The sequence below is a fragment of the Oryza glaberrima genome, chromosome 1 (genome assembly GCF_000147395.1).
Source record: "Oryza glaberrima chromosome 1, OglaRS2, whole genome shotgun sequence".
Taxonomy (NCBI): Eukaryota; Viridiplantae; Streptophyta; class Magnoliopsida; order Poales; family Poaceae; genus Oryza; species Oryza glaberrima.
In genome coordinates, this window is record NC_068326.1 from 24,318,970 (window position 1) to 24,330,913 (window position 11,944).

The 11,944-nt window shown below is 45.9% G+C and overlaps 1 protein-coding gene across 1 annotated transcript; it reads left to right on the forward strand.

Annotated features, from left to right (window-relative positions):
- Positions 1 to 5,316: 5,316 nt before the first annotated feature.
- On the forward strand, positions 5,317 to 10,670 carry LOC127759801 (probable protein phosphatase 2C 8). The gene is made up of 3 exons (XM_052284026.1): positions 5,317 to 6,146; positions 9,570 to 9,675; positions 10,062 to 10,670. Exons 1-3 carry the CDS (start codon positions 5,373 to 5,375, stop codon positions 10,391 to 10,393), a joined length of 1,212 nt encoding a protein of 403 aa, XP_052139986.1. The 5' UTR covers positions 5,317 to 5,372; the 3' UTR covers positions 10,394 to 10,670.
- Positions 10,671 to 11,944: the final 1,274 nt, after the last annotated feature.

Genomic DNA, 11,944 nt, shown 5'->3' on the forward strand with positions numbered 1-11,944 from the left:
CGTCCTATACACAAAGCCGTGTCGCGCCACGTCTACCGCCTCCTTTATAAATTGGTGAGTAGCTAGCTGCGCCTGCCGTTCGTAGGTTGCAGATGCAACGGCCCCATACCTTCTCCCATGGCATGCCATGCATCATGTCTTCCAACTTTTTCCACATGACCGACTCGATCGATCCTCGATCGTCGGCACGTACGTACGTAGTGCACGATCTCACAAAGATGTATACGTGCTTGGTTAGTTTCCACGTCCTATTATATCGGCGTTTATGCCTCCTCGGTTGTTTGAGCGGGCATTGCGGAGATAGAGTACGTAAACAGGCCTGCTCTCAACGTGCACAAATATCTGCCGATCGCTGAGGCGTATGATGATGACGAAAATCCACGGGGGTCTCGTCTAACCACAAAAAATGGATCATGGTTAGACCACGTATATCGATCCATCATCCATGCGTGCACGTATATACATGTAGGGTCAAAACGACCCAAAAGATTTTCAATTCGTAAGCATACCAGAGTATACTCCAACTCCTATTTCGTCGTGCAGGCGCCTAAGGGCATTCCCAACCCAATGACTAGGATGATGTTCATAGCATTAAATAGGTTGTCACCTAAGATAGAAAAAATGATGTGGCAAGTGAATAAATAAGAAAAGAGAAGGAAACCATGTCTTGCATGAGACATGGTTTCTACACAACATCGAAGACATCATGTGAGATAAGTAGCATTAAATTGAAGTATGGAATAACGGTGTTTGCATTGGAAGAGTAGTGTCTAGTATTAGTTTCTTGATGATGTGGAGTTTATGGAAACCATGTCTAGTGTTATGGGTTGGGACTGCCCTAATACTAGTATGTACGTACCTGCGGTACTGCCTCTCCAATTGTGCCACGCTCATTATTCTTTCAATTTTCAACCACTACATTTGCTTCCGAATTGACTAGCACAAGTCCACACTAAAATTAAAAGTTTAAAGAAATTATAACAATGTGATAGAAAAGTTGAAAGTTTACGTGTGTAGGAAATTAAAGATCGATGTGACGGAAAAGTTGAAAGTTTAAAGAAAAAACTAGCATGGTGGGCCGCGCAGATTGCGCGGCTAGCATCATTATATTTTCTCTCATACAATAGCATATATGTTTTCTCATTATATTATTCAAATATATTAAAATGACAACATAATTATAAATTTTGCAATAACATTACAAAACTACTAATGTGTAATATTCATATTATATTTTATATACGTGTTAGTTATTAATTATTTTTAATATCATATTTTAGTTATTTGTAAATTATATATATTCCTATATGGACTCTAGACTCGTCTTTTAATATTTCTTTTTTTAATTCCGAATTTTTTGTAAATTATATTTATATATAGATTCTATGCTCTTCTTCCAATATTACTTATTTTTATTTCTAAATTTTTATTATTTCTAATTGTATTTCTATGTAGACTCTAAACTCATCTTTCAATATTCTTTAATTTTTAATTTCAAATTTCAGTTATTTCTAAATTGTATTCCTATATTGACCTTAAACTCTTCTTCCCATGTTTTTCTTAATTTCGAATTTTAGTTATTTGTAAATTGTATTACGGACTGTAAACTCAACTTTTAATTTTATTATGTTTATTTTAAATTTTAGTTAGTTTTAAATTCCTATATGGACTCTATGCTCTACTTCTAATATTCCTTATTTTTAATTCCAAATTTCTTTTTTTTCTTAATTGTATTTCTATATGGACTCAATACTCTACTTCTAATATTCCTTATTTTTAATTCCAAATTTATATTATTTCCTAAGTGTATTTCTATATGGACTCTATACTCTACTTCTAATATTCCTTATTTTTAATTCCGAATTTCAGTTATTTTCTAATTGTATTTCTATATGGACTCTATACTCTACTTCTAACATTCCTTATTTTTAATTCCGAATTTCAGTTATTTCCTAATTGTATTTCTATATGGACTCTATACTCTACTTCTAATATTCCTTATTTTTAATTCCGAATTTCAGTTATTTCCTAATTGTATTTCTATATAGACTCTAGTCTCCTATTCTAATATTCCTTATTTTTTAATTCCGAATTTCAGCTATTTCAAAATTGTATTTCTATATGGACTCTAGTCTTCTCTTCTAATATTTCTTATTTTTTAATTCTGAATTTCAGCTATTTCTAAATTGTATTTATATATGGACTCTGTTTTTTTCTTTTTCTCCGATTAATGTGAGAATTTCTAGGCCATGAGAGCGAACGTGGAGACTCCTTTTTCTGTTCCTTTAATAATATAATAGATTTAGAATCGAAACACTGCTAAAGTCTAGTAAACACAACACCCCCTACTCCTTAGCTTACCAAAAGTTACCATGCTGGCATGCTCGCGCTGGCAAATACTCCAAGCAGTTAGTATTGATGTTGCCCATGCTTGTTGCTTCCAAGTCTCGTTAAATCGCCAGCGGCACGATGGGCGCAAGCATCGCCTGATCTCTCCAAAAACCTCGAACAGAAAGGTACAGAAACTGACTGCGGTGGTCAGGTCAGTCATGCTAGTGCAGCACTGCGACAACTGCAATACTGGTCCGGGATGGATCGGTCAAAAACCAGAGAACTCCTGGTACAGGAGCGGTGCGCCGGTGGGCAGGTCACGAGCGTGGGGGAAGGCTAGAGTACAAGCCCGGCCGGCCCCCTGTTCCGCGAAGTAAAGGCGGTGCCACACGTGTCGAGTAGCTGCAGCAGGCTAGGCGAGGGTAAGCCATAGCGCGGTAGTAGGAGGGCGAGCTTTGCGTACGACACGGCATGGCCACATCCGAGGAGTCGTCGTGCAACGATGGACTCGACTCGACGGTAATGGCCGGGGCCGTTCTCCACGTCGCGCGCGCGGCGCAGGGTATTCGCTGCACCTGGACTCTGGCATCCCCCCGCGCGTCCGGTAGCCGGCGACACGCGTCCCCATCCGTCCGCCTCCGCGCGCCACGCTCCACCTCAAATCGCAGGGTTTTTCCCCGTATCCACCCAGGCGCCCGCGGGCGTCCCACGCGCTCGTCTCGTGCATGCACGGTTTCGCTCGCTCGCCCGGCCGCTCGCTCGCGCCTCCGCTCTCCACACCGTCCAGTCTCCGCCACCATACCGCGCTGTGGATTGAAAGCGTGGATCGATCGTTCGTCTCGGGAGACCGAAAGCTCGGTGGCGCTCCTATAGGTGCCCGGCGTGCTGCCTCGATCAATCTTGTGTGTTTTATGTGTGCTGGCCTTGCTGGGTGTCCCTTTCGTCGTGCCGCGTCGCATCTTGTGGTTATGCTTTTGAAGGAAACCGACGCGCCTCGCGTGAATACTAACTCGTGTGTTATCAAAGTCATATATCACCTAACGATGACAGATTACTTACCTTTCATGATTGCGAGGTACGTTCATGATTAGAATAACACGCTAAAACACCGAAGATTTTTTTTTAACAAAAAAGAAACACCGGTGTTATTAAGAAGATCTAAAATATACCCAGTTGTCGTCAATTCGTGATTATCGACCTTACCAAGATGTTCCATATTTAGGAACGTTGGACAAGCTGACCGACCAAGTTCAAAAATATTCAGACTAAAATTAATACTTTTTCTGACAATTTTTGTTTGAATTTTACTGATTTTTATTGATAACCGTTCGATCTAGGCCGTGCTTATTATTTGAAGTAAATTTTACAATGCTTTGGAAGATACTGTAATACTGCATTTTCTAGTGTGCGTTATAATTTGATACTCTTAGAACCAAATATTGCAAAATGAAAAACAACTTCCAAGATACCGATCAAGTATGTAAATCTTACTTTCTCTATTTTAAAATATTAGCAAAATTCCCATCCTATTGCTTTGGTATAATACCCATACTTTTTTTATATAGATTTTATTCACTTGATTCAAATAAATATTAAACTATTACATAGTGTATGAAATATTAGGGACTACTCCAGTTTGTAAAATGTGCAAAAGTAATGGTGTGCTGTGGCAGAACTGTCACACCACCACTATTATTTTTTATAGTAGTATAGATAAGCACCTTGTGGTTGTGCACCTGCACAAGAAATGCTTAACAATCTAACCATCGTTTTGCCTACAACAGCTCGTACGCTTATTTGTAAAAAAAAAAAAGAATAATCGAGAAAGTTTTATACGTGTTTTCAAAGACTCGTCAATGCTTGAAAAAAATAAACTACAATGACAAAACATCGAAATCAATATATCACTTTTTTGTGAGAAATAAATAAAAAATTTAGATGAAGCTAATAAGGTTTTTTTAGAAAAAAAAAAGGTTTCTTCTTGTAAGGGATGGTCGAGATCAGTTAACATGAGAAAGTATGTGAGAAAATAAATGATGCACGGGTGATTATAATTTGTTTGAGAAAGTAGTTGCGAATGTACATCCTATGTTCTCAGATAAATTTTATGTTTATATTATTGGGTAAAGGGAGTAGCGGTCATCACCAATGTATATGGCAAAAGTGGTCTATATACATAGGACCTACATAAATAAACTTTAACTATAGCAATCCTCACAATGTATATAGATACAATGTGACATTAGGAGAAGAGAGAGAAGTAGAGATAGATAATATTATTTATGTCATATGGGTAGTCCATATGCATATGGATACCTTTTGCTATTTCCTTTATATGAACTAGTTGCACAATGTTACTAGATGGCTGAATAGAATAGTTTATTCCCTATGAACTACTTTTGTAGTACATGTGGTGGATGCCCTGAGATAAAATTGACAAATGTTAAGGAGATATACACTTGGCAAAAATTCAAAAAACAGAATTGAGCATGTTGGGCTATTGACACGTCGAGATTGTCACTGTTTGCGTGCATCTACCAATTCAGCCCACCAGTCAAAATTGCACGACATGCCCCTACAGAACCCTCTTTTCTCTCACCTCCACGTAACCCCTCTCGCCTTCCCACTCGGGTCCCACGCGTTACCTAAAAGCGCCAACCGCCGTGACCGTTCCCTGCACCCTGTCTACAAGAGCCATACCTCACTGACATCCCGGCCCCACCACCAGGGCGTTCGGATCCCCTCCCTGTGGTTCACCTGCGCCGGGTGCACCACGCCCTTCCTCGAGCCCCGAGATCGAAAGCCGCTCATCGCGAGAGCCACGGGCCGGGCGCCGGCTGATCTGGGCCGTCCACGTCCCTGCCCGCGAGATCCACGTCCGGATACGGGCTCCCGCCCTCGCTGTCACGCATCCGTGCCATCTAAGGACGAACCGACGGCCCGGATGGCTCCTCGGACCTTTCTTCCCCGCGGACGCGGGTATTAATGCCGTTTCGCGTTGCCACGCTCTCACTCTCTTTTGCTCTCTTCTGGTGAGGGAAATGAGCAGTGACACAAGCAGGCGGGATCATGCCGCCATGGCCGTGCGGGAGGTCCTCGCCGGCGACAGGAAGGTGGGCACCGTGTCCAGGTCGGCGAGGAGGAGGAGGCTTGAGCTCCGGAGGCTCGGGCGGACGGCGTCGGCGGTGGCGGAGGATGACGCCGTGAAGAGGGTGCGGCCGGCGTCGGACAGCTCCTCCGACTCGTCGGAGTCGGCTAAGGTAGCGCCCGAGCCCACCGCGGAGGTGGCGAGATGGCCGGCGTGCGTGTCGCACGGGGCGGTGTCGGTGATCGGGCGCCGGAGGGAGATGGAAGACGCCATCTTCGTCGCGGCGCCGTTCTTGGCCGCCTCGAAGGAGGCGGCGGTGGAGGGGAGCGGCGTCGCGGAAGAGGAAGGCAAGGAGGAGGATGAGGGGTTCTTCGCGGTGTACGACGGGCACGGCGGGTCCCGCGTGGCGGAGGCGTGCCGGGAGCGGATGCACGTGGTGCTCGCGGAGGAGGTGCGGGTGCGGAGGCTGCTGCAGGGCGGGGGCGGCGGCGCCGACGTCGAGGACGAGGACCGCGCCCGTTGGAAGGAGGCCATGGCGGCCTGCTTCGCCCGCGTGGACGGCGAGGTCGGCGGCGCCGAGGAGGCCGACACGGGCGAGCATACGGTGGGCTCCACTGCCGTCGTCGCCGTCGTGGGTCCCCGCCGCATCGTCGTCGCCAACTGCGGCGACTCCCGCGCCGTCCTCTCCCGCGGCGGCGTGGCCGTGCCGCTCTCCTCCGACCACAAGGTACACACTCCACGCCACGCCACGCCACGCCCCCACCCGCTCACCTCACCGCCTAACAAAACACATCGCCAAGAAAGCATGCATCAACGGCATGATTACCCCCCCTCCTAACCACGCGCTCCAGATCCACACTAATCTAGATTTTGCGGGGTGCAACCTGCAACAGCGAACCCTGCTGCGAATCAGGGACGCGTGGACGTCGTCGTCAAAGCACCACGGTTTCGGGCTTTCCGCGAGATTTTTTTTTTCTCTCGCTCGGGCGGGCCCGGGGGGGGGGGGGGGGGGGGGGGGGGGGGGGGTTACGTACAGGTGTCGCCCTTGCCGCTCGCTCCCCCCGCGTCGCCTACAACAACAACTACCACCTCTGCTTTTCGTGCGTGCGGGCCGTGTCGAAGCGTCCCCGCTGGCTCGCCTACTCGTCGCTTTTGGTAGCGTACTGTGACTCCGCTGCCGATACGTACGTGCAAGGCTACATCACCGCGCCCTACTAGCTACCACCACGTACGTTTGCGCCAAAACGGAAGGCGATTTGCGGTGAATTGGAGAGGAGGGTGCGGTGGTGTGGTGTGGGCGTGTGGGACTAGGCCGCCTTGTCACGTTGTGTGCGAATGGGGGTGAATTTGCGGAGACTCTCCTACCTCCCTGGCCGGAGTCGTTGGGGGGGGGGGGGGGGGGGGTAAATGACCAAATCCGGCCTGGAGTACTAATCGTCGCGGAGAGGTGTCGACACGCGCGCGCGCGTACGTACGTGCATTGTGTACGCCATTGAGGCTAGCTGTCGAGTGGTGTAGGAGTGATAGTGCTCTGCTCCTGGTTACCAAGTAGTAGTACCAAGAGTGTGCCGGCAGAGTTTGGATGGCTCATAGTCAGTTTGGAATAGAACGGATCGGTTTCTGATGCTCTCGCTATCCTTGTGGGCAAAGGCGAGCATCAGCTTTTCCTTGTCCTACCAGGGCTAATCTGCTGATAGCGCGCGGCATGTGTTTCAAGCTTCTTCCTGGTTGTCATTACAGTGATGCTTGAGATGATGGGCAGACAGCAGCATAGGGTCAGGGCATTAATTAGCTAAACTGGGATTATGGCCTCTGGGAAGAGGCAGGCTAATACACATACAACATCCAAGATGATTTATCCTAGCTGCTTAGAGTTGAGAATTGCGGAATCACTGCCTTTTAACTGACAAGTCAGGTCAATGTCTTCGCTAGGCCGTTAGGTGCTAAATTCCCTGGAACTGTGGTGAGGATCTGAGGATGAGTTCTTCCCTTTGTTTATATTTTGTTTTGAAATGGTATCTAGAATCGTGTTCAACTTCATGGAAACTAAGGCCATGTTTAGTTCCTCCAAAATGGCAAATGTTTTGCTGTTTTGAGCATTTTTTGTCAAAATGGATCTAAATACTAGTAGCATAAGTTGACAATCTGGCCTTTGTCATTTAGGAGTCTAGAGTAGCAAATTTTGCCAAAAAGTGTGTTGGGAGCTGTGCTCTCTCTCTTTATTAGTAAAATGGCAAAACTTTACCATGCATCTAAACACTAACTAGCAAAACTTCAATGCCAAATCTTTTGCCACCAAAACTTTTGCCAAGAAAATTTGCCACAACAAATTGATCTAAACAGGCCCTTAGACTTTTGTGTACAGCTATGTGGGGGTTTGGAAAGATAGGCTCATAGGCTGCAACTCTGCACGTGCCGAAAATAAACTGGCAATTGCCAAGAGAGATACTTCATACATGAGTGTCAAACTGCTTTCTCTGTTTTGCCTGTCCCTTTCCTAAGTGTTATGAAGTTCCCTTTCGCGGAACGAAACCGCAAGGGCTTCTATTGCCGTAATCAACTTGTGTTATTTAGTTTTGTAAGTTTGGTAGTGGTATGCATTAGGAGTGAGCAAAGTTTCTCTTTACAGTGTTTGGCTAGGTCTGGATTTGTACCGCCATATGCCCTTGTGCTCAAATAGTGCAACCGGGCATCTATTGACTCAAGCTACCTTTTGCTTTGTTATTGATGGCTAGCTTAACTTCTTTAGTTTATTGATGCCAAATTAAAGGTCTACTTTTATATAGTCAAAGTTCGATTTAACTCCAGCTCTCTAGGATAATATTGCTTTACCGGTTTCTGTAAAGAAAACTCCCCCATGCCCTTAACAATTTACACGGTGTTTGCATCTTATTCAGCCCTGTTGAGCTTGAATGTACCGTATTGGATGTTTTTCTTAATTAATATATCTTTTTCTCAACTACAATAAATGTTTAGATGTCAGAAAAAAAGCTATCTTAAGCTTTAATCTGTACACAAAGGTGCTTGATTTTGGTATTGGAGGCATCTTTGACTATCCATATATTTAATTGCTATATTCTTCAGTTTTTACAATGCTAATGCCATGCTGTGGACACTGGACAGTGCTCGTAGGTATATGATACATGCCTAGAAGGTAGATGTAGCTATGGGGAGCAAAACGTTTGGCTTTTTAGGGTGTGATGAAGTTGAGATTGGTGTCTACAGTAAGTGTATGCATGAACACTACTAGAGGCAGGTGAAGAAATAATGTGTTGTAGATGCTGGTGTGTCAAGTTATATCAAGTGTGGTAGTTGTTTATTGAAGTATCGTCAGGCTGCTGCGTTAAGCATTGTCATTCATCAGCTAGGCGTTTTAAGTGTCATTGTGGGGACCAACCTCGATTATATAGCATGCAAGCCTTGAACTGTAATGATGTTCAGAAAAGATATTCAATAGTCCTATATGTGTGCTTGAATAAATTTGTTAGCGAGATGAGAAAGTTCAAAATATTGGCCACAGCTCCTAAATACGTGGAAGTTCGTGCTACACAGCACAACCAAGATATTGTAGTCATATTGTCACTTCATTTAGATATTTCTATTTGGGGTGATAGGAAATTGGCAGAGTGGTTAAGGAAGGTTGTTGACAAACAATTTTCCTGTTCGCTACACTGTCAATACCGAAAAAGCTAAAAGTTTCCAGTCGCACTTGATATGGCTTGACATATCCGCAACTAGAACATATAATTTTCTTGACATTCGCTGACAGTTCATGCATTATACTTCCTTTAGATACCAACTCTGCTTCATCCAATATGTCCTTTCTGTTAGAGCAGCTTTATACAAAAGCACTGATGCTTCATCATATCCATCATTTTAAACCACAAGTTGTGCATATTGTCTCGTCTGCCACCTGCCAAGTACAAAAACATAAACTTCATAATATCCTGAAATGTGGAAGTTCTGAACTATGTATTGCTCCCTTTGCCTAAACAAAGCCTTTTATATTTGCATTTTTCTCCTGTGACCAGTGTATTTTTGGGTGTTAGCTTCCTCCTTTAGTACTTCTCTTGATTTGTGGTTTCATTTTGTCAGGGGCGTAATGCTTGTTGCAGCAAATGTTAATGAAACTTTTGTTGACTGTACACAGCCAGACAGACCTGACGAGATGGAGAGAGTAGAAGCAGCAGGTGGCAGGGTTATCAATTGGAATGGATACCGTATCCTCGGTGTCCTTGCTACTTCTAGGTCAATTGGTACGTTTTTGTCTTCTGTTGCCCTCAACATTTTCTAAACAAAGATAATCAACATGCTTGATACTTTTAGCTGAGACTAGCAATTGTAGTATCTGTGAAAGAGAAAATATACAGCTGAATGTAGGTCATTTTTTCATATGCAAGTATGCAGCCATTTTGAAAATTTGGTGCGCTCCATTAAAGTCATTCTACACTAGCATAGTAGTAGTGGTTCTTGTGCCAAACTGCCAACTTCCCTGAGATGGGCAAAGCAGACCACTTGTGATTTTTGATAAACCATCACAAGTTATAATCTTATAGATACAGTCATATCACTAGTCATGACTCTAGCTCTATTTTGAATTGATCACTGAATTGAAGTTCTTTCATCTCTTCTGCAATTTCAGGAGACTATTACCTCAAGCCATATGTAATAGCTGAGCCTGAGGTCACAGTCATGGACAGGACGGACAAGGACGAGTTCCTCATATTGGCGAGCGACGGGCTGTGGGATGTGGTATCCAACGATGTGGCCTGCAAGATTGCGAGAAATTGCTTAAGCGGGCGGGCAGCTTCCAAGTACCCAGAATCCGTCTCCGGGAGCACCGCAGCCGATGCTGCCGCCCTGCTGGTCGAGCTCGCCATCTCCCGTGGCAGCAAGGACAACATCAGCGTCGTCGTGGTCGAGTTGAGACGGCTGAGGAGTAGAACGACGGCGAGCAAAGAGAACGGTAGGTAGCGTGTAGAAGTTGGAGCGGCTGTCACAGCATTTGAGCATGGCGAGAGAGGAAGAAGCTAGAGGATTTGCAGCTGAGTTTGCTGGGATGTTTGTAAAGAGAAGGCTCAGGATATTATTCCGTCCATAGAGCTGCTCCGATGTCGTGACCGATGAGCGTGTGCTATTTGTAGCTGAGATGCTGTATTGCGTTGAGTTGGGTTCTTTAGTTCTTAAGCTGACATTTCGGCCGAGGCAGCATGAAGCATGTGCTGATTTCGTCTGTTCTGATCATTGGTTATCTCTGTCTCTCGTGTCATGTGCTTGCCTTCTTGGTGTCGGATTAACGCCTTTTGGTCACTGTTACTGCCGTCACGTTGCCACCAGATCTTTCAGTGTGGTCGTCGAGTGTTTTGTGCCCTGAACACTGAACTTGACTAAACTGATGCAGCAATCGCATGTGGGTGGTCCCTTCAGCGGTTCAGCCTGCACTTGGATGCTCATGCAGTCATGCCAAGCAGTTCATCATATCCGTCGTCGAGTCGCTTTGCCTGGCTCTCTGCAAGTAGACGATCAACAAACTCCCAACCCACGCTTGAATGAGCGGTGTCGTGACTCGTGAGGGGATAATCTGTACGATCTACTTCAGTAGTATGATTCGTAGAGAATAAGGTTAGTAGGAGATCAGGCAAAGTGCACTCGGGAATTGGGAGTCTTGGTCCTCTTGGAGAGTCAGCTGCTTGGACTCCTTGTTCTGAAGAAACGCGGAGGCAGCTGGTCTAGGTTGAGTCGGATTCTTCTCGCCTAGGATTGCACAGCAGAGCCATAGAGAGCACGTACAGGGTGCACCGTGCCATCGTGCCCGGCGGATGGCTTAGCAGGCCAGCCGGCCGGCAGGCGTGGGAGAAGCGGGACACGGGCGCGGGTAGAATTCTGCGCGACGCGTGGCCGCAGGGCCGCTTGATAGAGTGCGAGTCTTTTGGTCTGGTCGCGTGTCGCGACGGCGAGCGAGGCGTCCGAACTCCGAAGCGATCTTGATCGGGCCAGGGATTTCCTGTGTGGGCTGTAACCAAAGGGAGGGGGACAGGCCTGGCCGGCCGGTTGGCTGCGAGGCCCAGCCACCAAGGTGCGCGTGGGTCTCGGCAGCGATATTCATCACTAGGAATAAGTTCACCTTGGGTCTCTCTATTTATCGCCCAGTCCCTATTTTCGTTCCTTGGTCGCAAAACCTGGTACGACGGGTCCCCCAACTTACAAAACAGTACAAAAGAAGTCCCTCAGCAGTATTGTACCCGGTTTTGGATGACGTGGCTCCCTTTGACTAGATCCTTGTCCCACGTGGCATTGATGTGGCGTTTATGTGGCAATTGGATCTGGGACCACCCGCTGCCGATCGCCCTTTTCCTTGCCTTGTAGGGGAGAGAGAAAGGGGGGATAGAGAGAAGAGGGAGGCTGACATGTGGGACCACATGGGTTCCACCTTTTTAAAATTATTTTTGTATAGCTGACATGTGGAACCCATAACTTTTATTATTTTCCCGTGTACACGAAATGTTGGTACTACGGTTGGTACTA

Excerpts from the sequence above, each read along its gene's own strand:
- LOC127759801 (XM_052284026.1), top strand. The coding sequence starts at position 5,373 with ATGAGCAGTGACACAAGCAGGCGGGATCATGCCGCCATGGCCGTGCGG. Across the intron at positions 6,147-9,569 it reads CGCTCTCCTCCGACCACAAG|CCAGACAGACCTGACGAGAT; the intron begins GTACACACTCCA and ends GACTGTACACAG. Across the intron at positions 9,676-10,061 it reads TGCTACTTCTAGGTCAATTG|GAGACTATTACCTCAAGCCA; the intron begins GTACGTTTTTGT and ends CTGCAATTTCAG.